At 44.8% G+C, this 27,104-nt stretch overlaps 2 protein-coding genes across 2 annotated transcripts in view; one reads left to right on the plus strand and one right to left on the minus strand.

Moving 5' to 3' along the window:
* The window catches only part of Spt20 (transcription factor Spt20 homolog), a 34,712-nt gene extending 16,741 nt beyond the window's left edge, over positions 1-17,971 (plus strand). Inside the window, exons 15-21 of the mRNA XM_065430156.2 lie at positions 1,362-1,411; positions 3,068-3,198; positions 5,728-5,844; positions 7,534-7,633; positions 10,014-10,192; positions 12,144-12,234; positions 16,394-17,971. Of these exons, the coding sequence (XP_065286228.2) occupies positions 1,362-1,411; positions 3,068-3,198; positions 5,728-5,844; positions 7,534-7,633; positions 10,014-10,192; positions 12,144-12,234; positions 16,394-16,542 (817 nt within the window). The 3' untranslated portion in view covers positions 16,543-17,971. The remainder of the gene's footprint in view (positions 1-1,361; positions 1,412-3,067; positions 3,199-5,727; positions 5,845-7,533; positions 7,634-10,013; positions 10,193-12,143; positions 12,235-16,393) is intronic.
* On the minus strand, positions 17,942-23,065 carry LOC135900646 (exosome complex component RRP43-like). Its single transcript, XM_065430158.2, has 9 exons — positions 22,964-23,065; positions 22,846-22,882; positions 22,704-22,767; positions 22,564-22,637; positions 22,421-22,466; positions 21,847-21,952; positions 21,721-21,766; positions 21,296-21,611; positions 17,942-18,143 (listed from the first exon to the last, which is right to left on the minus strand). Exons 1-9 carry the CDS (start codon positions 22,978-22,980, stop codon positions 18,022-18,024), a joined length of 828 nt encoding a protein of 275 aa, XP_065286230.2. The 5' UTR covers positions 22,981-23,065; the 3' UTR covers positions 17,942-18,021.
* Between the last annotated feature and the right edge of the window lie 4,039 nt (positions 23,066-27,104).

Consider the following 27,104-nt stretch of genomic DNA (forward strand, 5'->3'; position numbering starts at 1 on the left):
AATAGAACTGCCCGTGCCATGCTTGTCCATCGACCAAGCGCTGCCCATCTTTATTTTCCTCGTCTTTCACAGCCAGCACCAAGGCGCCAGCTTAGAGTGCTGACCTTTGCATCCCCGAGTTGCAGAACCGGTGGATGCTACCCTGTCATGCTGAGAACATTGTTGTCTAAACAAGGAGTGAAAAAGCCTTGTGGGTTGCCCATCGAAAAGTCATTATGTTAGTGAGATGCTACAGTTGACAGAAAATCTACCGCATTTTTGTGCATATGACTCGCAACAAAAATGCAAAAAAGTAAACAGCAAAGTCGGGGTGCTGGTTATATGTGAATTTCGCCTTGAAGTGCAGCTTCACGGCAGTGCAGCACACACTGCCATGTACAGTAACCTGACGGATGACCACGAAGGGTTAAAACAAAGCTTGTGCCTAACAGGTTATGGAAAGAGTGCTTTACCTTTAACCAGCAGCTACACAGTCTGTATGGCGAGCATAATGTAATAATTAAAGTTCTCTCTGCTCCAAGTTGTATATTGATTCACCCTCGCACTGCGATCTGCTATCCTCCCGGTTAGCAGCTCAGGCAATAAAGCGACCACCCCAAAAAGGAGTTGGTGTCAGGTTTGATGCCCAGACCAGAACAATTTTTTCCTCAACTGCGAAGCTTTCATTCTGAGAAACCCGTATGGCTTTGCTCTGTAGCTTTATGCTACAATCACACGGATTACAATTTCGCCCTTTCATGAACCTTTCTCCACGTCATGGGCTTCCCCAGAACTATTTTATCATATTTAGTGCTCCTGTGCTTTGAGTTGTTGAATACTTTCCCCTCGCACTGCTGCCTGCTAGCCTCCTGGTTGGCTCAGATTGTAGAGCAACCTCCGCAAAAAGGCTTTGGTCCCCGGTTCAAACCCCTAGGCCAGGACAAATTTTTCAACCGCAAAGCTTTTCTTTATTTTTATATTTTGAGAAACTGGTATTGGTTTCCTTTGTAGCTTCGTGGCTACAGTCATGTGGACGACAATTTCTCTTGCAATAATTAGTTGTATGTATATAATAGCTGTGTGCATGGTTGATGTTACAAAAAAATGTGCAGTCACAATGAGTAGGATTCTGGGGTGTGATTCGAGATGATTGTTTGAAATGTGTGTTCAGTTCCACCGCACGCGATTGGCCTAGGCCGCACTGACGGGCGTGTCTGACAACGTTGGCGCGGTCTAAGCCAGTCGCGTGAGGTGAAACTGAACGTAAACTGAATGTACGTTTCAAACACCGGTATCTTGAATGTGGAAAACGCTTAGCACTGCACCTTTTTTCATGATTGTAGCTTCAAATATTTATTTGTGTACTTTTCTTTCTTTCACAGGAAAGAGCCGGTAAACATAAATGTCCTGGAACCTGACCCTGGTCACACAGGTGAGAAAAACCACCTTTACGATGAAGCAGCAGTAGTTTTGGTGCATTCTTTGCTGTTGCCTAATACACTTACCAGATTTCAAAACGAGTATAATTAGAAGCGCAGCCCGACGTCTATTTCAATGCATGTTTTAGGAACTTCAGTGTCTCTCACAGCTCCTGGTGTAACCTTGATCAAACTCTGAAGCTAAGCAAAGCATATTGGAAATTATTAATAGGCTAGTGCAAATATCAATTTTTATTTCGAAGCGAAGTCAAAGCATATAGTAATTAGTGTCAAATAATTTCAAAGCAAATGGTTTGTATAGCTGTGGTATTTGCATAAAACCTTGACAAGCCAGATGCTGACAAATCTTTAAAAAAAAAAAAGTTGGTTCTTTACTTGCAAAAGTGAAAACACATTCATCTCTGAGGTCAGTTTATTTTCAAAGTACTGTTATTCAGATATTTTCATGCAAAAATGCAAATTCAATGTTTCTTATAACTCCCACAGCACAGAGAATTTGTTTATAGGCTCTTGTTCATCTTGTGCTTTAGTCTACTTAAAATTTTGTGGTAGTGGAGGACATGGGAGCATTCACTGGTCATGCATTGTCGCAGTGTTGTGAAGTGTGAACTTCACTGCGCAACAATGGCAGTTTCTACTATGTTGTGCAAATTCAGCACGAAGCTTTCCGTCCACACGTGAGCTTAACCCATTACGTTCAGCCAGCACACAGACGAATTTGGTAAGCATGCTTGCCGCTTTTGCGGTCCGCAGTATAGCCCTCACGCATGATTTTGGGCCCAATCACAGGTGAGCTGCAAAATTCCTGGACGGTTTGCCATCCACCACCACGCCTGCCTTGGCTGTTAGGCCTAACCACGGTGTAGTGCAGCATTGACGCAGATCTATTCACAGTAACCTTACGGCCACTGCAAATAATATGTTTGAATAATCGAGCAGATGCAAAGATCAGAAAGCAGTTGTAAAGGTATTCGACACTAGCGACAAGGTTCTTGTGTGTCATGTGCCTTGCAACACCCAATAGAGCTTTTGGATCAACAATACACTCAGCTCACCACCACCCACCGCTGTCGGTTCAGTGCCGAGCAAGTGCCAAGGGTGCCGGCTAGATGTGATCAGCTTAGATATGAAACTGTAGCATACGGTGATTCAAAAACAACAGCCAATGATCACACACTGCATCATTTTGACAATGTTTTATTTCCCATCACGTCAACTCACAAAAAAGAGAAAATAGGCTGCTATTCACGACACATGGAAGCACACAATGTAGTTGAATTGTCTCACGTTCATTGCAGAGGCGGCCAGACGCAGGCTCCGAGTTGAATTTGCCTCGTACGGCAACTAATCACTAGGTATCCCTTTAAAAAGTCCTGGTTAATTAGGTTGATTTTTTAAATTTATACTGACCCAGGCTCCTAGCATAACACTTAATGAACCCGAGAAATGGGCAGGGTGGCACCATGGCATACCTGTTGATGGTGAGCTGCCCTCAATTACCACTGCCATAAGTTCATTTCCACGTAAAAGCTTCCCAGCAAAAACGCACGGGATTTGAGTACAAATTAAGGGAATGTCCGAGTGACATCTCAGCGTTACTAGGAAAGACACAGGTTCAAAACTGACAATGGGCTTTTTATTTTTTGCAGTGTGTCCTGATGATGCTACTAGCAAGCCAAATCAGGCAACCACTATTTCAAGCGCACTGGCAGCACAGTCACCTGAGATGGTCAGCCTTCCTAACATCAGCTTACCTCAGAATATGGGCCTGCATAATTTGGTAAGCTTGGCTTTTGAGTGGAAGCTTGCTTGAACTATTTGTCCACCAGAATGAAAACAAAATGAGCCTTGGATGTTCGGGGAGCATGATTTGTGCGAGTTAGATTTCTGCATGTCCATTTGTGCTTTACCTGTCATCTGTCAAAGACTCCACAACAAGTAGTTGGGAAAGAGTAGTAATGCAATCATAAAGCAGCTTTCTCGTACTACTTTGTGCAGTAGTGTTTCTGGTTATTACCTATTTAGTATAAACTGAATGTTTGTACTATTCGTTCTAAAGATGTTAAAGGACCACTGTGGCTTCAACACACTTGCTCGTGCAACCTGTGTGAATGTTACTGAGCCCCTTATGGGCTTTTAGAATTTCAGTGATGAAGAGGCATTATTCTTCTTGAACTAGACAATCAGGTTGGGAACTAACTTGACAAACGATTTGACAATACAGCCTGCAGTTTTGAGCTTGGGCTGTGCCTAAGAAAAACAGTTGTAGTGTCCCCTCAAGAGCTTTTGCTGAGCTGCTCTGTGTAGGGTTTCATGCTTGTCTTTGTTGTGTGTCATTACAGCTGAAGAATGAAATTCTGTGATGTCAATGCAATTCCTGTAAATGCACTCGACAACTATGTGATATGAAAATAAACACTGATGGTAGATTGGATTGATTGGATTGAATAACTTTAATGAGAGGTCCTGCGAGCTACGGGACGCAAGGTCCCATAGAGCGGGCTACTCCCACGTTGGGACCGGGAGTTGTAACTCCCTGGCCGCATCGTGTGCTCGCTGGACGGCCCATAGCTGCTCCGCCAGGTCCGTGCTGCGTAATGCTTCTTGTAGCCTGGCGGAGTCTTGATCCTTGTTTGCGTGGGTCCGACCACACGGCCAGAGCAAGTGATGTACGTCTAGTGTGCTATGGCAATTTTCGCAATATGATGTTTTGTATAGGTCAGTCATGTAGTGATGTAGTCTGTTCTGCGTGGGGTACGTGTTTGTTTGAAGCATTCTGAACGTGAGGGCTTGAGGCCTGGTGAGCTTATTGTGAGGTGTGCTGTATATTCTGCGGTCTAGATAAAAGTGCTTTGTTATCTCGTTATATGTGGAGGGAGGGTCCCGATTCTCGCTGGGATGGTCACGACCAGAATAGGTGGCGTCGCGGAGGGTTAGGTCTCGCGCGCTCCTATGAGCCATCTCATTGAGATTGCGAGGGGCGTCCTCGATATCTCCGAGGTGTGCCGGGAACCAGCAGATGGTGTGATGCTGCAGCGGTGCGGATCTGTTGATTATTTGTAGAGCTTGGCTTGCAATTGCTCCTTTCTGAAAGGCTTTGACAGCCGAGCGTGAATCGCTGTAGACGTGGGTGGTGGTCGGGTCTGTGAGCGCGAGTGCGATAGCGACCTGTTCTGCTATCTCTGACTTGTGGGTCTTGACTGTGAGAGCGTTTGTGACTTGACCTTGCGTATTGATCGTGGTGGCAACGAAAGCCTTCCTGGTCGGGTATTGTGCCGCGTCTACGAAACAGGCTGATCCATACTTTTCTCTACTTCTGCTTCTCCTGTCTTATGCAATCAATTCTCCCAAAATGACAACCCCATAAGTGGTTGATCGTACGCACTTGCCTGTTTCGGTGTTGTCACTTTGCAATTGGCAAAGCACCTTTTTAGGCATAAACATGCTTGAAATTGATATTTGAATATAGAAAAAAAGAGATGAATATGTCTAAATGCTTGGTTCAATTGCTGATAGGACAAAGTAAGTACGTTTTGCACCCTTTTTTTTTCTGGGCAAAAGTCACAGCATGAGAAAAGTGACCTATCTTGTGTGGGACACCTTGCGAAACCTTAAATTTAAGCATCATAGCATTTGGAAACGTGTTTGCATCCATCAAAGTGAGAGCTGCTGCTTGACTTACTTTGGCTGTAGTCATTGCTGCAATGTCGCCACAGTGGCTGACAGAAACAAAAGAGTTTTGTCATCTTAGGTAATTAAAATGAGAGCTTTCATCAGAACCTTTGTTTTCCCTTTATCTACCATGGTGGCTCCATGGCTATGGCATGGACTTCTGAGCACAGGGTCGCAGGTTTGATTTGCGGCTGTAAACCGATGGGGACGTAATGCAAAAACTCTCAAGTACCATCGCTTGGGTGAGCATTAAAAAACTCCAGTCAGTCAAAATTAACCTAAAGTGTCCACTACAAGCTTCCTCATAACCCACTGTGCCGTTTCGGCACAGTGGGTTATGCAATTTCTATATATATATATATATATATATATATATATATATATATACCAATGGGTTATAGCTCCCTGTGTCATTTTCTTTTTTTTTTCTTCTTTTTTGTATGTAGGAACTTGTTTAATTACATCATAGAATCAGTACATAGGCTTTTTCGTTCAAAACTTAAACAGGACTCACCACCGCTATCATTGTCATAATTTGCAATGTAAAGAAAAAAGTGCTGTGCATTTGGTGGTAAGCATGTTCAACCAAATTCAAGCTGATAATTTTTGTTGTTGGTAATGCTCATGTTTCGTGCAGATGTCCCTGACGGGCGTGAACTTGTCCTCCGCTATTCCTGTGCCTATTTCACTGACCATGGTGCCTGTGACACAATCCAGTATGCTTGTTGGAGCAACTGGAAGCCTACATGGCCAGGTGTGTACCTCAGATGTACTCAGTGCTTCACGCATATCTCTTCTCGTGTGTGTGTGTGTGTGTTTGTGTGTGTGTATGGGGGGGGGGCACTCCAGTTAAAAAACATTCTTCTTTTTATTTATTTACAGGCACATATTGGTGAAACTTGCATTACTTATGTATTTTAACATAGTGATTTGAAATATGCAATTGATTTTCCTGGGCAACAAGTAGGTTTTAAAATATTGGGAAACTTATGATCTTCTGTTTGCTTGTTTGGAGGTGAGCTCTCTGTGAAATGCTGGTTGTTATGAAGGATATCAAAATGATGTTGAATGATCAGAGTTTTCAGTGCTATAAGAATGAACCCTCTAGACCGATTTAGGCCAATGTTATAGCATGTCAGACTTCTTAAAGTAAAAACCCATAGTAACACCCAGGACAAATTATTACTTTTCAAAAATTTCTGTAATAATGTGTGTTCAATTTGTAGACCGATTGCATTATCTTTCTGCATTTCTTAAAGAAAGAAAAAAAATATTGTGATAAGATTAGTAGAGCCACAGATGTCGTCACTCCAAAACTGTGGCACCATCAGAAATGCTGTTTTGAGATAAAATTTCACGGCATGTTCGTGGTGACTGTGACAAAAGCTGTATCAATGAACGATGACACAGGAGTTCAATCAAGCAAAATATTAATCCTCCGCAGAGCGTCCCCTGAATATGTGATGTCAAAATGTCAGTGCCCTAAATTGACAGTTAAAATTTGGTGCCAAAAAATCAGCTTGCTTGAGAGATCCATGTGGCTCTTTTACTGTGACAGCAGTTACTACCCTAATACACTTCCAGTGCTGCCTACTTAAGGCAAAACTGCTGGAAGCCTGTGCAATCTCAGTGGAGCAAAGGAATGCAACAAGATATTTAGGCCAATTTTTAGCTCCAGAGAGCAGTGTCTCCCCTTGAAGCTGAAAATGAGTAATAAGCCTGCCTACTAGGGTAAGGAATTAATAAGCAGTGAGCAGCATTAGCAGCTACTATAGATTAGGGGAGCTTATTCACAGGAATTGAAATTTTTGCTCTGGTGCCAAGTCATAGTCTCATTTTATGCAGCTATAAACAAGAGTGCCCATTTTTTCTCAATGACGGAATTAGGACGCTTTCATATATTTGGATGTCTCCACTTGTTACCGTGACAGCAGCTAAAAGCTGAAGATGGGGTCCACTCTGTCTCTCCTTCCATTTCATTGTACTGCCGTGATCTATGTGTCGCTCAACTAGCATATGATAATATATGCAATGTTTTACTGCAACATCAGCAAAGAGCTTGAAATAGGACTTGTTGCATCCATTTTGCAATGCAATGGTATGCGTCATTGTGCCATCACCTTCAGTATGCCACCATCATTGTCGTTTCCATAATTGTATTTTTCAGCGTTGCATGCAGTCCATTGAGATTGCACCGGCTTCCAGCAGTTTTGCGTTAAGTAGGCGGCATTAGAAGTGTATTGGAGGAGTAACTGCTGTCACAGTAAAAGAGCCACATGGATCTCTCAAGCAAGCAGATTTTTTGGCACCATATTTTAACTGTCAATTTAGGGCACTGATATTTCGACATCACATTGTCAGGGGATGCTTTCTTGTACTTGTCAGTATGGGGCAATTTAAACATTTCTGATCACATATTGGACCACACTTGATTTCTTTGCAGATCCAGGACTCATCTGTACAGAATATTCAGTCTGCAGCGAGCGTAGCTCAGACAACGAATGTAGCATCCATGGCACCATCTGCTGTCATTGTGTCTTCTGGTTAGTATAGTCACATCTATGACACGCACAGAAGATTGACATGATGGTACAAGTTTGTCACTAGTCTGACAGTATTTTGTCGCTGTTAGTTATGCCAGTTTATTCCCATTATGCATTAGTTGTATGTACTATATACCGTATTTACACGATCGTAAGTCAACCACTTTTTCAAATTTGAAAATCTGAAATGGAGTGGGGGAGGGGGGTCGACTTACAATCGAAACCAAAACATGGCACTACAAAAAAAAGCGAGACCAACGGGATATCAGGGGAGCTACAACGTAGTTCCAATTAGCCCCACCTGTACCTTTCCACTATCGCGCGCATTTGTTCACTTTTCGGAAGGGTTTTTCAACATTTTCGAGAGTTTTACAGCACACACAGCACTCATGTGGGGGCGTCGATAGTCCATGGAAGTGCTGCTGTTCCATTTGTAGCAGCACCCTCAGAACAGTGGCGCTTGCGGGGAGTATCGATAGTTCATAGAAGAGCAGATACCGCTCGCGGCTCGCACGTTTTTCTTTCCTGGTAGCTCTTTAGTTTCACGCATTCAAATTTACTGCCGGCCACGTGCTACTTCCGTGCTTCCTCAGTCATCATGAGTGCTCCAAGTCCACTAAACGTTCGATGCTCGTTCACAGCGACGTTGAAGAGGGCTGCCATCCTTTATGCTGAAGAAACAAATAACTGCACAGTGGGCAGCAAGTTTGATTTTTCTTAATGGGTGGTGCGAGAGTGGCAACGGCAGTGAAGCAAAATTTTAACCTGTGACGGCAAGCGAAGAGGTTTCTGTGGGCCGAAGTCGGGATGCTTTTTGGAGCTGAAGGCCAAGCTTGCAGCGTACATCGCCGAAATGCATGATCAGTCCCTGCCAGTGACGTCCAACATGGTCATGAGACAAGCCTGGATCTTCGCCTTTTAAGGACCTGCTCCGCCGTGAGTACGAGTGGCTGGCGGCAGAAGACCGCGAACTTACGCTAACCGAACATGTCAAAAGAGCCTCCCTGACTGCTCCGTGTTGTGGGTGCTTTCGGCGTGGAGTTATGTATGTGTCCAAATGCACTTATGTATGCAAATGCGAAATTTCGCTGGACTGCGACGTGCTGTGGGACCATAGCAGCAATGACGATGGCTGCACTAGTGAGGAGTAGTACAGTGACCATGCCAACTACTAATAAGTTTTCGTTATGGAATGCACCCGCGAGTATGCTTCTTTCTTTTTTTTCCCCTGTCACACGCGATATAGGGGGTCAACTTACGTTCGTGTCGACTTAAAATCATGTAAATATGGTAATGCATCACCAACTCATGTTGCTGTCAAAGCTACAACATGTTGACCCATAATCCTGGCATAAATTGATAATATTTGGTTCGAGTGAAACGCAACCAATCTTTTGAGGTGTGGGCCACAACAACCTGTAATTTATAGAAGAATGTGCATTTACATAATATATATTCACCAATTTTATGTTCTTCAAATCAGTCTCCATTAGCGTAGTTGCATTGGCCCAGTTAAATCGTAATGCTTGGAAGGGCACATTGCACAGGTTACTCAAGAGAACTCATGTTGCTAAGGTTGTCATAAATGACCCTATAAAAGAAATCTGTTTTAGAGAAAAAAGATCTGTTCCCAGCAATGCTTTGGACTCATGACTGTTCACTTGTGAGCCACTTGTTCTAATCATTGAACTGTAGAAGTAACAGAATAGTAGGAGAACGTTATGCAGCACAGCACAGATGCAGTGAGGCAATTAGGCGCACCACTTTGTGCATGCTTTACAGTGGACTAGAACTTGGCATTGCCAATGTTGGAATGCTATGCACTACAGTGAAAGGGCAGATGAGGTGAGACATGTCACTTTGTGCAAGTGTCACAGACGACTTAAGTCTGGAATTGCAAACATGTGCGAGGGTGAAAAGGCAGGTTACCTTATGCATGCAACAAACATCCTCGTGTAAAGATGATAAACCTCAAACGATTCTCAGAGGAAATGTCTGAGTGAGCAGTCATTGTGCACTATGATATCAAGTCAACGCATTGTAAATGACATAAATGTGTTTGAATCGCTTGTGTAAATGTATTTATCACAAGACCCCTCACTAGTTGCTAAAGTAGATAATATTCATTTCCAGAAGCAGAGTCGCATAGTCCTTTCTTTCTCTCATTTCCTTCACCGTTTCCTACAGCATTTGCTAAGCTTACAGAGCAGCTTTTGTCTCGGCAAGTTCTTGGTCATGGCTACTGTATGCAGCAGCAGGCCGCCTTTCTAACGTAATAATATGTGTCTAGTTCTCGAGCATCAAAAGAGTCGTGCTCGACATCAGTATATTCACAAAAATATGGTACACTGCCCACTTGTGTGTGGCCTGTGTTTTGCAGGAGGAATGGTGAACCCAGTGTCAACGGTGCTGAGCCCCGCATCAGGTGTGCTGCCCATGCCGCTGACAGTGGCCACCCTTGGGGCACAAACACTGACAGCCCAGCTGGTGGCACCCACACTCAAGGCTGCCCCGCCACAGGCCATCCGCAGCAATCCCACACCTGTCTCTCTGCTCCAGGTAGGGAGGCTGTTTTTCGTCCCAGAACAGTAAAAGCAACCACTAAAATGATGCAGTCAAACATCATTATAAGGAAGTCGTATCTAATGCAAGAGTACCTTTTTCATACCATCACTTTGTGCTGACAGTGAACAACAAAGCAGTGCCAAAATTGTGTGTCACAAATCTTAATCTTCCTTGGGTGGAAAACTTGTGCCTAGAAAAACAAGTTACGCTCAAAGAACAACGACAGCGACGAGCGAGCACAGTCGTCAGTCATTGAAAATCTCGTCTACGGGTCAAGTGCGTCAGCTATTGATACCGCTAATGATACATTCCAGCATGATCGCTGGCACTTGCATGCACTCAGAGATGTACTCCACTGTTCGTGTTGGCAGGCAGTCTGATTAGACAAGACTCTTTTGCTATAGAATTCATGACAACATTCGGGAAAGTTTCGATACATGTACAGTCATCTACAGTCTCGTGGCAGGCAATAACATTGCAACAGCATTTAGCCGGTGAAAAACGGCAACCAGAAAAAGATAAACGTTGTGCCCATGTCAATATCCTGTATTCATTATATAAGCAGGTTTCCTTCATGTGCCATTTAATTCTGCCCATCAAAAATTTCGTTTCACCACATTTCCTGCATCTTTCGACTCATGTAAGGCATACATGAATCCATTCTGCGGCTGCAGAATGGATTAAAGATTTCAAATTATTCAGTGTGTTTTGTCAAGTTTACGGCACATGGACCCCATGCAGGAACTTTCTACAAAAACGTCAGATCTGAAAGCTAGACTATTTCATGTCTGGCAAACTTGGTAAGCACCTATCCAGACACTCGAACAATGTGCCTGGTGAAAAACAAAGGAAGTGAGCCTGCTACATGACAACATACGGACAGCGAGAGCAAACAGCCAGCCGTCTGCCTTCCGACTCGTTTTACTAAAACACTTTACACATATTATCGAAACTTGCAGCTTAGGTCTAATAAGAAGAGTTTCAACATGTGTGTGACATGTTTTAAATATCATTATTTTCATCAATGCTTTTGCTTTTGATGCACTAGGCATGCACGATTGCATGCACAGCACCTCAAGGGGATGAATATTCGTGACATGCAGATATCAGTGGGAAACATTTTAGATTCACTTCGTCATATCAGTGTCCATTGTGTAGAGGCTCAGCTGTATAGACCTGTAGACTTATAGCCAGCGTGCACCCATTTTACAGTGCCACCAACACTTCTGCAAACAGTGCCACCTGTGGCAAAGACGTCTTCCTTGACGTGTAAAGCAGAGGGCAGTTTGGAGGTGAAATTGAGGGTGCACAGTGCAATCAGTGCATTTGCCTTGGTTCTTAAATTTAAATCTCTTACAGGTCCCCATTTTAAAACATCGGCTCCCGAGACATCTCATTTGATCACTGTTGATTACTTATAGTTCTCGAGTGACTTTTGCAACATTAAAGAGAGATAACTGTTGCCCACACAATAGTTTGCAGATTGAGGCAAGCGAATGAGATACCGAGTCTAGTGCCAGTGAAGCATTCATAGTGCGAACAAACAACTGGCACTCCATGAAGTGCACTCCACGATAGCGTCATGTTTTGTTCGTTGCTCCCTTCTTGCATAAAATTTTAAATAGTGATTTTTACACTCACTGCAAAAGTGACTTGGATACGCTTGGACCAACCTTATGGTCTAGACTTCTGGCCAAGCCTGTGCGTTCACACAGTTTACTGCAATATTCAGACTTTACACACCCAACTGCAGCAGCTAGTCAGAGCAAGGATGCAACAAATGCTGCACCAACTGCTATTAAAGCTAATCCACCGAGATCAGAGGAGGTTCTTGAATGGAGGCCCTCAATATATTGGTTGCACTACTTGTACTTGAATTGCTGTGACAAGTTACATGCCAAAGGAAAACATCCAACATGACATCGTCCTTGCGTCTTGCTTACAGGTTCCTGGGGGCCAACAGACACTGCCACTGATTGGGACATTGCCTCGGCAGATGCCCCCAGCTGCATCCAATGTTGTAAACAATGCCACAGGTAGGCATCACGTTGTTGTGGCTTCATATTTCAACATTCTGCACTAACTGCTGTCAGAATGCATACCCACTAGGACATTGCACTAGCTGCACCTGAGCCATGCATGTCTCAGTATTCTACTGCTAGCCTATACTTGTTGACTTGATGATGTCATCACTTCAATCTTGTGCCACTTCTAGCTGTGCACCCCTTGTCTTGATAGTCACCATTACATACTGCACACTGTTGTGTGTGAGTCACTTATAGCTCCTGTACACTTCTATTAATCTGACTTCAGTTAAGCAATATGATCTCGACTGAAGGTTTTGACTGGTACCCATACATTTGTATGGACCAAAACTTCAGTTATTTTGATCCTGAAATGGGCTTTGGCTGGATTATTTGAACTTGACAGATAAGCACACGTGCCTGACCTCAGTGGTGATCCTAACACTGACCCCAGTTGCTACAGAATGTCTTGGCAGCTCTTAGAAAACAGTGAATGCACATTCGAAGGCACATTATAGCCCATCAGAGATGAAATAGCAACGTTCCTTCTTATTCTGGACCTACATATTGCTACGGAACAGCCGCCACAGTGTGGCTGCACTGAGGAGGACTAAGACAACGTGTGTGCCGGTTTGATATAGCATCGCCATTTTAGCTCCGTGAGCTTACCTGTAAATAAATTGTAAATAGTATTCGGCTTCAGCTTCACGTAACATTAATTTGGTGGAGGTGGGCGTTCCCCGTACCCGTCATGGAGCTTCGCAGCGGTCGCAATGGCAACAATGCAACTTCGGCTCCTGCTGGCGGCACTTCATCTATGCAAGCGTCTCTGCCTGCAACCCTGACCTACGTCGCAGTTTCCCCAGCTCGGTATCCTGGTGTTTTCAACAGAGTTGGCAGTCCTGATGTTGATGACTGGCTCCGCTTATACGAACGTGTCAGCACCAGTCACAGGTGGCATCCGACTATTATGCTTGCCAACGGACTTTCTACCTCGACGAAGCTCCATTGGCGTGGTTCCAGACTTGCGAAGAGAAGATCTCGAGCTTGGATCTCTTCAAAGACAAGCTACGCGACCTTTTTGGCAATCCGTTTGGTCAGCAAGTCAACGCCAAGAAAGCCCTTGCCACACGTGTACAGACGTCGACCGAGTCCTACGTGTCGTACATTCTCTGCGTGTTGGCCCTTTGTGCCAAGGCTGACCCGAACATGACTGAGGACGATAAGGTTAATCACGTCCTCAAAGGCATTGCTGACGACGCCTTCAATTTACTGGTGTTTACTGGTGGGTTAATTAATGTTGCGTGAAGCTGAAGCCGAATACTATTCACAATTTATTTACAGGTAAGCTCACGGAGCCAAAATGGCGACGCTATATCAAACCGGCACACACGTCGTCTTCGTCCTCCTCAGTGCAGCCACACTGTGGCGGCTGTTCCGTAGCAATATCACAGACCATACTGGGACTTTGCATGCTCTTTCAGCTCATGGGATTGCTTTACACAACTTACGTTTCTTCCCCCATCGCTATGTGAAAACAAGTAGATGCCACTGCTGTAAAGTGGCGACGTTTCCTTCACTTCCATTATAATATTTATTGCATGCCCTCTTGGTGCAATCCAGTATGGCACGAAGCAGAGCACTGGAAACTGCCTAGATGAGACAGAACCCTGTTCAGACTTCTCACATCAGCCCAGAGTAACGTAGGAACTAAATAGATGGGTCGTCATCAATGAAGCTGGTGTCCTCTAATAGGCCATTGCATTTGTTTCCTTGTTTGGCAAACCTAAGGGAATCTTACATGTTGCAAAAAAATGTTAGCCTTACAGTCATGATTGGGACAATGCCAGATTTCTGAAGGAGTGCCTCGCGTTCAGTAACTCATGTGAATGTACTCTTGTACCGCAAAGGAAAATTGGAGCAAGATGGTGGGCGATTGAGTGTGGAACCTGCACACGGTCTCCCTTAAGTGGCCTAACAACATAGGGTGGGAAGAATAATGAAAGCCAAGGGACTGGGATCTCTTTTTAGTCACAACCACACGAACAGACAATGAAGCCAAGAACAGTATAGGGGAATTACCTGTGGTTTTTAATTGAAATGTAGAAATGATAAAGTAAAGGTAAAGAGAACAAAATGCGATGTGTCACCGGCGGGAGCAGAACCCACATCTTCCGCACAACGCATCTGATGCTGTACCTATTGAGCTACGGTGATGGCTGTTCTCCCGCATACTTTCTTGGGTAAATGGGTGTTATGTGTACAAGATATGACCCTTGGAATGTTTTTGTTTGACTGTGACTAACACCACAGGAGCACTCTTGCCAGATTTGGACCCACCTCCCATTTTTGTGAAAGTAAAGCTTTAAACTGTCTGCAGTAAAACCATAATTGCAATAACAATAGTCCCATCACCACCACTTGGGCACTAAAGAGCATGAAAAAAGTGCAGTAGAAAGACTGCTTATGTGTGGGAATGCAAAAGCGTCATAGTCCCTTTGGTGAAGTGTTTTTTCCATGCAGTCCTTGTCCGCACGAGCTCTCGCCTGCATTCGAACTGCACCTCTGTTAGGCCAAATCAAAATGCGTCAAGTGTCTCAATGCGCTCGCTTGCTCGCGAGGAGTTCATAACTCAAAGAACCGCTTTCAATTGGCAAGTAATTATATTTATTTTATACACTCATTTTATACATTCATGACATGGCACCACCTCCTCTACATTGGTTGTGCCATCACATGCCCAATGATGCATGCACTAGGCATACGTTCAGTCAACCAGAACCATGGAGCCACCATGGCGTCAGGGAAGTGTGCTCATCTCGCACCCCGGAGGTCCAGGTTCATTTCTTGCCCAGACAGAAATTTACCATATTTTCTTTTCAAAGGCATTAATCTACATTGTTCACAGGAACCTCCCTGAGAAATGCGATGTCAGTCCGAGCAGTTCGTGACGTGTTTTTACTCTTTGCGCCGGCGGCTACTTTTGGTACCTTCTTTTGGTCATGCCAACTGATTTTCACTTAATGGGGCATATAATGCCTTCGCATTAAAGAAAGTACGTAAAAGATCTCGAAGTTGAAGTAGGCAGTATACTTGCGCTACTTCACCTTCTTTCATCCTGTTGTTTGCACTTCTGCACTTCAGCCTAAGAAAGCTCTTAAATATTTAACTCGAGGATAGAGGACATAAACAGTAACTGCGAATTTCGCACTATTCCAGGAAACTTGCGTTAAGAGCATACTGTAAGCAATTCCTCCTTTTTTGTTTGCTAGCTCCACATCTGATCTTTTCGGCCCAATCTGGTTTTAGAACTTGCAATCACTGTTTTGTAGTATGGAAGATTTGGATGTTAGGATTAACATGTTGTAAAGCGAGAAACATGAGCAACAGCAATGGTTGATAAGCTTTGTTATGCCAGTGCCACACGTCACTTCTGATTGCGATCGGGGCCGATCCGGATCAGTTGTTGCTACATGGTCATTTGCGATCCTTCGGGATCCGGATCTGGGTGATCATTATCGGAGGCTGACATCTGCGCCCTCCAGTGCAGTATTCCGAAAACGCTAAAAACAAAAAGTGAAGGCTGCTCAATATAAAAAAAAGTTTAGAAATATTTTTACCAGCATTAGTAAGCTTTAAAAATAGTGTCCAAACTTAAGCATTCTCTGCAAATTCTAATTTGCAGCCAATACCGCAGCGTTTCAGGCATGTTGGTATGACATGAGGTTTATAGCGCTTGAAAGGACGAAACAACGCCTGTGTGTACCACATCTTTTTGTGTCCTCAGCTTTTCGTGCCCCAGTAGCCAATACATCATGCAGTTCTGAGAGTCGCCAATGAACAGCAGACGATTACTCGATCCGGATCGTTGGACCGTGCAGCAGTGACTATTGTTGGTTGCGATCAAGAAATCCTATCTGGATTGATCGCGATCAGAAGTGCACATGTGACAACAGTACTAGTTTTGACAAATTTTAAAGTGGATGGCACAGTCAGTCTGTGGGTGGTCCACGTTCATAAATTATCTCTGGTGAGGCCACAGGTGTGCATATGCACAGGTACATCACTGAAAGGGTTAAGGACACTGTGTTATCTTTGTATTTGTCTATGGTGCGCCAAAGCTAACTTCTTTGCGTTACTACAGACCATGCAATGGTTTCTTTACATGAAGGACCAACAGCTGTGCACAATCAGCAGCTGCAAATGGCCCTGCAAAAGCAGCTGCAGCTTCAAGCGCACAGTGCAGCTCCTCAGCAGCCTGGCGGAGGCAGTGGGGCTGCTGCGAGGCAACGCAGCCGCAAGAAGTCCGGCAAAACATAGCATTGCTCGTAGCGATACCTCGAGAGCAATTTTGAAAGGCCAACTGCAACAAAATTTTATTTTGGCTATGATTACACACTATCGAATCAATTTTAGAAAATCGTTGGGGCTGATAGTTGTCCAATTTTCTTATTAACACCCCTTAAATGGCAGCCAACGTATGCGCTTGGTGGTCTGCAGATCTGACACAAATCCCAGACCATGGCCTCCAAGATTTTTGACTCACCACGGGTGTCACTAAATCACAAAGAGCCACACTGGTTCTCAGCGTTATGGGTTTTATGTCATTTCCAGCAACTCGTATCGGCGGCGTTTTTTCCCCCCCTTCCATCCAGCTGCTCGTATTTCAGATGTAAAATACTGCCATCTGAAACTAAGGTTTCTACGTGGCCTAAATTTTGTTGCAGTTGGCCTATAACATTTGTGATGTTTTTTCAAGCAGGCCGTCTCCACCTTGTTGTATTATTTTTTAGGTAAGCATGTCCCCCTTCAGTTCTGTTTCAGGCATGAGAGGTGGCCAGTTTCATGATTTTTTTTTTAGCTGTGGCTGTGTACGTTTATAATTCTGCCGAGTCCCTCTAGGTTGCATGCACAACATAACCGCAGCCAGGCCTTGCTTTGTTTCGCATGTTACAGAAGAAATGCCATAGATCATCAGCACACCATAAATTTTCAGCAACTGCTTCGGAGTGGTCACCAAGCACATAGTTTCCTACATTTTGAGGGGGGTGGTCCTCTTTGTTATGCATCTCATTACATTCTTTTTTTTTTACATCCACTTTTAGGAAACTTTTAAAATTTGCAACCAGCCAGATAGTTTCAGCGCACGTCTGCTGTCGAAACTGGTTCACCAAGTGCATTGTTAGTCTGTTCCTGCATTTTGGAGGGTGGTCCTCTATAGTTAACTTTTAGGAAAATTTTAACATCTGCAGGTCGTCGGACAGTTGAGTTGAATATTCTTCATCTTGGCTACCAAAACTGAGACATGGCCAGGGAAAGTGTTGTTGCTGTTACAAAGCACTGTTGCTGCCTTTGTAAACCACTTTCCAGTGTTGTACATAGAATCAGATCATGCCACTCAGCAAGCAAGGAGATTTTTATGAAGTATATAGCATTATTTTTTTCCTCAATGCATTGTTTTTACGTAACAAGGGATTTCGCACACTTTATACTATTTCCCTTGTTGCCACCGCACTGCAAATTGTGTAAAGGTCGCATTTCTTGGGCAAACCCTGCAGGCTGCCCTGTAGAGGTGCGTGTGATGGCGACAAAATATGTACATACAAAATGTGTAAAGAATAGTTTTTAACTCGCATGAAGTTTCAAAGCAATGCCTTTTTTTCCTGAGTGTTGCTGTCGTTGAATGTGTACATTTTTAATGTTCAGTAAAGGTTGACTCTCACTGAAATAAAGCTCTTTTTTTTGCTTTCCTGTGATCTTACAACTTCTCACATTAAACTAGCATTTGATGGTTTGCTTCTATGCAGTGCACTCAGTTACATTAGACAGAGCTGTAGAAAGCAAATCACGAGTGTCCTTCACTAGCTTTCTTGCAATTTCCACATGCTGGGACATCTGGTCAATGCCAAGGGCAAAGCCACCTGAAAAGAAAGAATGCAGCCATATAGTCCACATCGCTAGTTGCTGAAGTGAGCTCTGAAAAACTTAAGAGTACCTTCTGATCACCGCATGAGCACTCCGCCCCCTTTCAAACTCTCGTATCTTCTACCTGGTTTGCATGAAACGATAACTGTACTGGTTGTTCTTGCCGCAAGGTAAGCTTCTGCCCAGAGATTCTCTGCCTAGGTTCATAAAACACCAATATACACTGAAACTAGGTGGGAATAGCCAACTTGTGAGTATTGCTAAACTGCAGTGGCTGTGTTTATTATTTGTTTTATCTATCATCCACACCACCAAAAGTTATTACAATGATGATGGTGAGGAGGTGAGAATTGTAGATGATTTACTGCATTCCACTCTGCATAAATATAACAGACATATAGAGGGTTATGTTACATAAACTGCAGAAAATCGCTTTCTTCCTACAGCAGCTTTTTTTGTTGTGTGTGAAAACAGCCACTAACACTACACATTTCTCAAATCCCTCACACTTGAATAAATGTGCTGGCATAAGGATCACAATATTTATAGTTACCTACAGCTCACATTTAAAAACCGTATCATCCTTGGATAGCAAGATGGAAGCAATGCTTTTTCAATAGAAGCTTGTACTGCCTCACTTGTGTTGGCGTTGGTGTTTCAGTATGAAAAAACTTGAGCCGTGCAAAAATAAAAATTGGTTGTCAGGCTGCAGATTCGAACCCCAACCTCTAGGATGCAAGACCACCATGCTAACGGATTCAGCCACTGTCAGTTCATCATACATGCCCTTTAATACGGGATTTTATATGCATGAAGAAGTAGATGCGGCGCAAGGCGCAAGCCAATCACAGGCGTCCCCTCCCTCTGGAGGAAGGAAAGGGTATGATCACACGTTCGCTTGCCTCGCACCCACCATTTCCTGCCATTTCAGGCCCGGCAGTCAGATGGGGAAGCCGCGTTTGGTTCGTTCTGCCGAAGAGCAAGCTGCGCTGAAGGAACGGCAGCGGGAGCGGGCTGCGTGTTGTGCGTTTAGCCGAAGAACAGGCAGTGTTTCATTAACGCCACCAGGATCTCGCTCAAGAAATGGATTGTCATCGACGTGCCAACCTCGCCATGAGGGAGTGCGAGGCTGAGGCGTTACGCCAACGAAGAGCCACGGATCATGAGCTTCGCTTGCACCCCTCTTCACAGTAGTGGAAGGGTGATCTTTTTTTTTTTCCCAGGCCTACTATGCTTGCAAAACAGCTGTGCTGGCACGAAGTGTCTAGAAACTCTCCATTTTCTCACACAGAGAAGTAGGTACCTGTGGCTGCACATTAAAAAGACACTGAAGTGGTTTTCCAGTTTTGTGCATATGTTGCGCACCATACCACATAGACCTTTTAGAGTGAGCAGTCTGCTCACAGTGCACCAGGGGCCACTAGAGGCACGCCACCAGTGAACGCCTTCTGAATGGAGAGCAAGCAGGCATCAGCCGCTGCCGGCCAATCCACCAATGTTCCGCCAAGAGTTCGGGGATTGCTTAGTACTATGGTAGTATTTATTCAAAATATGGAAGAGCAGAAGGAAGACGCGATCTTTTACGAATTGCAAAAATTGCATCAGAGGCTTCAAGGTGTGGTATGAGACTGTTTGCAAGCATCCACTTCAGATGCACAAGGAGTGGCCATGTTTACAGCCATTCGTCATGCACGCCTTCCACAAGGCGAACATGAGCTCAGCCGCCAGTGCTGCATAGCCGATTACTGGCAATGACTTAAAAGCTAACACCACCTTCAGCTACAATACAGAGTACTACCACTGCAGCTGGCACAAGATATCATGGAATGTTTAACCTCGATAAAAACACAAGCCAATGCTACGTCCACCCCAAGCAAAAGTGTCTGGCTTACTCGAGCTACTTCACTTTCCACAGTGGCAAAATCAAACAAAATATTAGGCGGGCACAGCGAGTTTTCTTTCTGCGCCACAAATCAAACAGCAGGTGAGTGATTGCTTAGCTACTTGCAACATTTTTGTACGTGCGTATGCAAATGCATTTTAATCTGCACTGGTAGATAACCAGAAAATTTTTCCCAAATTAAGTTATCAGTGCTGCGTCACCTGGTCACAAACAGGCACTTTCTGCACACGCACACGTCTATTCCCAAACAAAGTTTTAGCATATACAGTTAACAACAACAGGCACAAGGCCGCAACAGCCTTTCAAATCTACCACTATAAGGACTAGAATATAAAGGATAAAAGCAAACATCACGCTACTGCATACTGTCACCTTCAGCCAGTAAGCTTGCACAAATGACAAATTTAACTGGAATGGTTAAATGAAAGGTACACTTACACTGCATCTGTAATTATGCATTGTTTACCCACTCACCATAGTGGCCGAAATAGCAGCTGCCTTAGCTGTGCTTGAGGCCACCATGGCCATTGTTAAGTGAGAAAACGCCGATCAGAGTCCGCCGATGGCGGGCGCTGTCACATGACCAAACATGACAGCACCCATGGGTATGGTGGTGTACAAGGTCTACAGTTTACTAATGCACCATTGTGCCAGGGCCCAGGGGTGTATTGTGTCGACGTCCACCTAGTGGACATGTCCATTTCATCTGCTGCTGAACTGCTGTGTACCCCAGCCTAGCCAATTAGAACTTCAGCAGCAGACAAAATGGACATGTCTACTAGGTGGACACTTACAGAATACGCCCTCAGAGCTCTAATTTACTTGCGAAACATGAAAACAAGACGGTGAGTTCAGCACCGACGTTAAGTGCGGCAAGCCCTGGGTGAATAGCATGCAAGTAGTTTGTTACTGTACTTGAAAAGCCAAACCATAAGCATTATGCGGCTCCGGTAGCACTCATTAGTTCACAACTGGCATTTATTATGTCACCCAGGATGATAGAATACAAATGGACTTTTTCTTTTACTAACTATATTCTTCATGAGGAATATACATAAGTGAGTGTAAAACATTTGAAACGTAGTGTGGGATGCCTGGAATGAATTCTTTTAGCTAATTAATGTAGAGTGTATGTAAGTGTTTCTACAAGGACCATGTTTCCACCCTTGCATAACAACAAACTGCTTCGTAAAAATCTGCAGACACTAGGCTTAACATTTGAATGATACACAACAAACAACTTGCCTGGTTTGTGAACTCCACAGATGTTGTCATCAGCATTCAAGACGACTGTGAAGGTCTCTGCAGCAAGGCATTCTTCTTCATGTGTTGGGTCAACCACAATAGTATCATCTGCAAGGACCGCAAATGTGGCTGCCAGGGGTCCATCGCTAATGTCTACCTTCTCTCTTTCCAGTAACACATTGACTTCACCATCGCTTGTGACCACTTTGGGCAGCGTTAATGAACAGAGCGCAGCAGTGGCAGCCAAGATGCACGCTTCTGCCATGTTTCCATCATAGTCCAGACACGTCAGATCAACAGTAAGACACCAAGAAAGCTGAAAAAAGGAACAGAAGTTCAATATGAAAGAAACAAATGTGAAAGCTGCATGCTTGATATGCATTATGAACAATGACAACTACAACCAAGATGGCTCTGTAACGTACCTTGCCTTCCTCTATGCACAACTTCTCTAGGTTTATGCTTTCTGAACTGCAACAGAATATTTTTTCAAAAGGTTACTGGATGCATACTTTCCAACATAAGAGAAAAAGGCAGACAATGATGATCACCTGGTCAGAACGTCGAGCATCATCTTGCTTAAAGCCTGGGCCTGTTCACTCGGAGGTCCTGTCTTAAACATTGGTGAACAGAGAGGCAGCAGATCCACATTTGGCACTGCACACCAATACAGTCGATTTTAATGCGATAGCGAGTCTTGCTCCAGCAGGCACAGATGTGCAGGTGCCGGGCAGAGGTAACAAGTATTCCCTCAAATCAGGTCACCTCCAATCGAGGTAATTAACTGTTAAATAGAACTTGACTTAGTGCATAAGTTGTGAAAAGAGCTACACACAAGCAATAATGAATGCCTCTAAAATCGTGCCAAGGATACGACGTAAACACTAACGCTGCACAGCCACGTAATAAGAGACAAGGTCTGCATCGACACGACGAAAATAAAGGTCCAATACTACGGCAACAAGAAACAAGGCCTGCTTAAGAGGTTTGATAAAATGCTGCCATTCTTTATGCCAGGAAACTGAAAAAGGAGTGGGTAGCTGATACAATGAAGCGGAAGAAACTGATCAAAAATTGCACACTGGTGAGCGGAAAACGACTGTGTTGCTACCCCGCCGGACTTACCGATAAACCCTTGTTTCGGAGTAGTGACGGCCGGTTCAGCAAGTTCCTTTAAAGAAGGTCAGAGAGCACGCACAACATAAATAGTGAAAAAGAGAATACCTTTTAGGAGTTTATGAACCGTCGATCTAACTTCAAACGCTTACCGCTTTCACACCGCAGACTACTGTTGTGCAGCCCATCTTAACAAGCGCTGATCCGTCAGCGGTCGATATAGATCCTGAAAAGTACGTAGTTAGTTTGTTATATACACTAGTTTTAGAGATCTTCCGCATTTTATGCACACCTATGTTTAAAGCCGTTGGTCTTCTCTCGTTCAGGTCTCTCCCATCAGATCTTTCGTACGGTCCCTGATACAGTAATATGGATGACAAGTGTAACAGTTATTTTTCCAGCTTGAAGACGAGGGGAGAAAAGAAAACTTGTACCTGGCGTTGAGCCAAATGAAGCCGAGACTGTAGTAACCTGCATCACGAACATGAGCATTACAGAGAGGACTGTAAACGAAATAATACCGGGAAGAGCATGACTGCCACATGCACTTACATGAACTCTGCCGCCATTTTTAAACAACACAAACGTCACGAAAGTCACCAGCGCTTGTGGCGCCTCCTGGCATGCCGGCATATCATACCATAGAGTTTATAGTGAGAAACTCTATGTATCATACACCGCCAGGTTAAAGGCACATGTTAAAGCACAGGTTACAGCCGGTTACAGTTCATGTTACAGTGTACTCTAGCCATGTGAATCGCGCGACGTCCCTCTTTAAATTCCTCAGCACACAGATTTTCGTAATATAATTATGGCATGAAATTCTACGCCTCGGTAGCGGAGAGCGCGCACATTGTGTTGCCATATCCCTCAAATTTTCTCCGCTTTTTAGGCTTTTTAGACGCATTCTGCCAAACTGGCCTAGATTCTGGAACCACCAGGACTTAAAGGGACACTAAAAGCAAATACTAAGTCAAGATAAGCTGCTCGAGCTGAGATAAGCTTCTTGAGCTGCAGATTAGCTGCTCAAGAATCTCTAAGGCCTCCATATTATCGCGAACAGAGCCTTACTAATCGAGAAATTGAAGTAAATGCAGGACATGATTAGAGGCTCTCCCGGGACCAACGTTACTCCCGGGACATTCAAACACTTGCCCGATGACGAAAGCACTCCTCAGTCAAATTCTGTCACTACTACGCAATTGCCCGTTGCAAAAAACATATTTGTATTGTATTGCAAGATGAAATAAAATGCTACGTGTCCAGTTCTATTTCATTTTTAGAAAAAATAAATCATTGAAATTACTGTTGACAACGACGCGGGCGGTCGAAAGGTTTCGTTTTCGCTACGTTCCTGATCGCGTAGTGCTGCGCTGGTTTTGCTGGCTCGCGGAACTCGCACAAACTGCAAGTAGCAGAGAATTCAACTTCATGTGATGTCGCGGGATGCCCGAACAGTCTTTGTCACACGACCAAAAAGCAGCTGCAGAGGCGAATCCACCACTCTGTCTTGGCTCGGTACCGCCATCAGTCAGGCAGATTTTACTCACCGACGGCAGCAAAGGGTGGTGATGACGTATGCAACGTCATCACTTCCCCGCTTGTGTGGCGGGAGATTTGAATTTCGAAAAAGGTATTCGGGCCCTTCAAATGCAATTTTCTCGTGAACTAAGTATTTTCTTGGCACGAAACAAGCATTGCGATGTTTCTCGAATGGTATGTAAACAGTCCACGCACACTTGGTATTTGCCGTTAGTGTCCCTTTAAAATCCTGGCTTGGAATGGCACCCTTCTTTCACTCCCTTGCCTGCAACAATTGGCCTCTTCTAGAGCGTGTAGTGAACTCAAGCGAATAACATTGGGCACAAAGGAATGGTTATGGTGGCATAATGGTGGTTTGCTCGCTATATATTATTTTTTTCAGATACATGTATACACATACATAATTATAACAACCACTATAATGCATGGGAGCCTTTCCTTGAGTACAGGGAGACATAAGTGCATGTGTAGTACAATTTACTTACGCCCCGCCGACATGTGGACATGTATGAACATAATTACATTAAAGTACACGTGTATATTCACTACAGCGAAATCGGCTTTTCCCGACTAATGCACAGTGCGTCTAGCCTGCCTGAGGACAAGCAGTGACGTACGTCGAAATACACCAATCACGCCAAAGCCAGTTGCATTCGTTACTCATCTAACGCCTTTATAACGAAATGCTCGGAACCTCCAATGATGTCACTTGTCATTCGATCGGGTCACTTCGTTGTAAAGGTGGCGTACGTTCAACAAAAGAAAAAAATTGACATTCAGCATACGCTAAAGAGAGTCAAGGCGAAAGCACGCGCGCTCAAGAGACATTCATTAAATTACTTGACATTCTCAGTTGAATGCGTTACTTATTACTTTTCTCCCACTAAAGCTCGTGGGTTCGAGTGCCTGAATTGAATATATCTTAATTGCTCCGATGGCGCCAGCAGTGGAAGACGACGACGAACGCGCGAACAGTGGAACGAGCGCGTTTCTGCGTGAGGCAAGCTGGTGAAGAAGAAGAAGCCGAATCGAACGCCGTTTTACAGAGGGCTGACGCATATGGCTGACGGTGCTGCCTGCCTTCGCCTCTTGGTGTCCGGATCGCAACAGTGAGCTTTCGGGGTTTTGGCTAAGTGTCGGGCGGATTTAGTCCAGTTTTGTAGATACCAAGCAGGGATTTAAGATAAATTTATATTGTCTTATACGGAGATAGTGCCACAAATGTCGAAAGATTCCCCAGGGGACGGCACGGGGTGATCTCCGCCTTGGTCGGCCTCGCTACCACCTGATCAAATGCCTCTTGAAGCTTTCTTTCGTAGTGCCCGTGAGCAGCATTCCTGTGGCGCTGGTGCCTTTGCACGGAGGAGCCATCCGGCTCAACAACCCGAAGGCAGTTCAGGCGGAACTTCAGGCGGCAACGCATCACTACTTGCACATCAGTGATGTGCGACAGTTTGGCAGAGGTGGGATTGTTTGCCGTTCGCCAGACCAGGCGTGTGTATACGACTTATTAAGTGCTCATCATTTGGATCGATGCAAGTGAGTGCTTTCATTCCCCCGCATCTTGCCTTCACTAAAGGAATAGTTCGTGGTGTAGACTCCTCTTTAAGTCCGAAGTCCGGCAGAAACCCTAGAAAAGCTCTCCTCGGCCGGAGTAATTGCTGTTTACCGGTGCAACAGAATGATGGACAAAAAAATGGCTGTGGCTTAAGCCCAGGATGCGAAGCATACTAGCCTTTATTTTAGTTGTTGAACCACTGTTTAGCCTGGTGAACTGCTGTTGCTTGGCTATATTTGGTTCGGCTAGACGAAGAAACAACTCATGCGTTACTCTGCTTCGCCTTCAAGAGGAACGCGACAGCGTTCCCGTCGACCCGCCAAGGAGTGACAATGGGCCACGGCGCAGCGACTACGCGCCCCGCATTGGACGCGGTGAGCGTCGAGCAACGCAGCGTTCGGCGCGGCAACGAAATGTGCGCCTGAGCAAGCGACGCACGCCTGAGCCTTAGAAACAGCTCGTTTCTAAGGCAACACCGCATTCACTAGAGGCGCTTTTGTACCGCTTTGAAGCATCGTACTCGTGGCTCAGTGGTAGCGTCTCCGTCTCACACTCCGGAGACCCTGGTTTGATTCCCACCCAGCCCATCTTGCAAGAGTTGAGCCAAAGCCACCTAGAAAATCAGTCTCTGTAGAACGCCGCAACCTTCGCTTCTCATTCGAACGAGCAGCTCTGTCTCCAGGAGGCATCTCACCTCGTGAGTGTCTAGCAGAGGCAAGCGCAGCTGCTTATATACCGCCGCGACGCCGCGAGCGACAGCGCGAGTTGGAGCCCCGTTTCTCCTCTGTCGTGACGTCACGGTGTCACGTGGTCAGCCTTGAAGGCGACGGCGCGAGTTGGAGCCCCGTTTCTCCTCTGTCGTGACGTCACGGTGTCACGTGGCTTTGAAAGCGACACCGCCCCGCCTGAGGAGCTGGGTTGAGCTATAGTAATATGCTTCGCATAATAGACGTGTCCCTACCTCATGAGTCAGTAATTGCCACGTTTGCAGGTACGTCTTGCCCTACTGAGATGAAAGTCTGGCCTCTAATATTCAGGGTGGACCCGCTTGCCTCGCGTCCATTACAATGTCGCAATTGTTGGCGCTATGGTCACAGCATGGGTGGTTGCACAACCAGCCTTCGTTGTTGCGTCTGCGGCAGGAGCCATTCCGATGTACAGTCGCACCTATTCGCTCATCGTCCAGCTTTCAATATATACTAACGCCCATTTCTGGTCTGCATCTCCTATTCATTTATTACATTTTTATTTCTGGTCTAAACTACTCGAGAACAGTATTCCGGAATTAGCATCCAAGAATATTGGAATGATTACCAGAACCATACGCATAGTTTTTTCGAAGCTTGGAATTGAGTTCAGAAGGGTGTTGGTGGTTTTCTATAAGCCATGTTCTACCAACAAGCCTGTTCAAAGTTGGAAGTTCTAAATTTTTGGCAGTTCAGTGCTCTGTTCACTCCTGTTTTTGTTGTGAAATCTGCAACGTCGGTTGCACAGCTCATGGGAAGTGCACGAGTGATGGCATAGGATCGTCACATAATCAGTAGACAGCAGTCCACTGGTTGCCGGAGCTGGACTCCAGGTTGGGGCCAAGGT

Source organism: Dermacentor albipictus, chromosome 3 (genome assembly GCF_038994185.2).
Source record: "Dermacentor albipictus isolate Rhodes 1998 colony chromosome 3, USDA_Dalb.pri_finalv2, whole genome shotgun sequence".
Classification (NCBI taxonomy): domain Eukaryota; kingdom Metazoa; phylum Arthropoda; class Arachnida; order Ixodida; family Ixodidae; genus Dermacentor; species Dermacentor albipictus.

Excerpts from the sequence above, each read along its gene's own strand:
- LOC135900646 (XM_065430158.2), bottom strand. Across the intron at positions 22,768-22,845 it reads TTCATTTGGCTCAACGCCAG|GGACCGTACGAAAGATCTGA; the intron begins GTACAAGTTTTC and ends TTACTGTATCAG. Across the intron at positions 21,767-21,846 it reads ATGCTCGACGTTCTGACCAG|TTCAGAAAGCATAAACCTAG; the intron begins GTGATCATCATT and ends ATTCTGTTGCAG.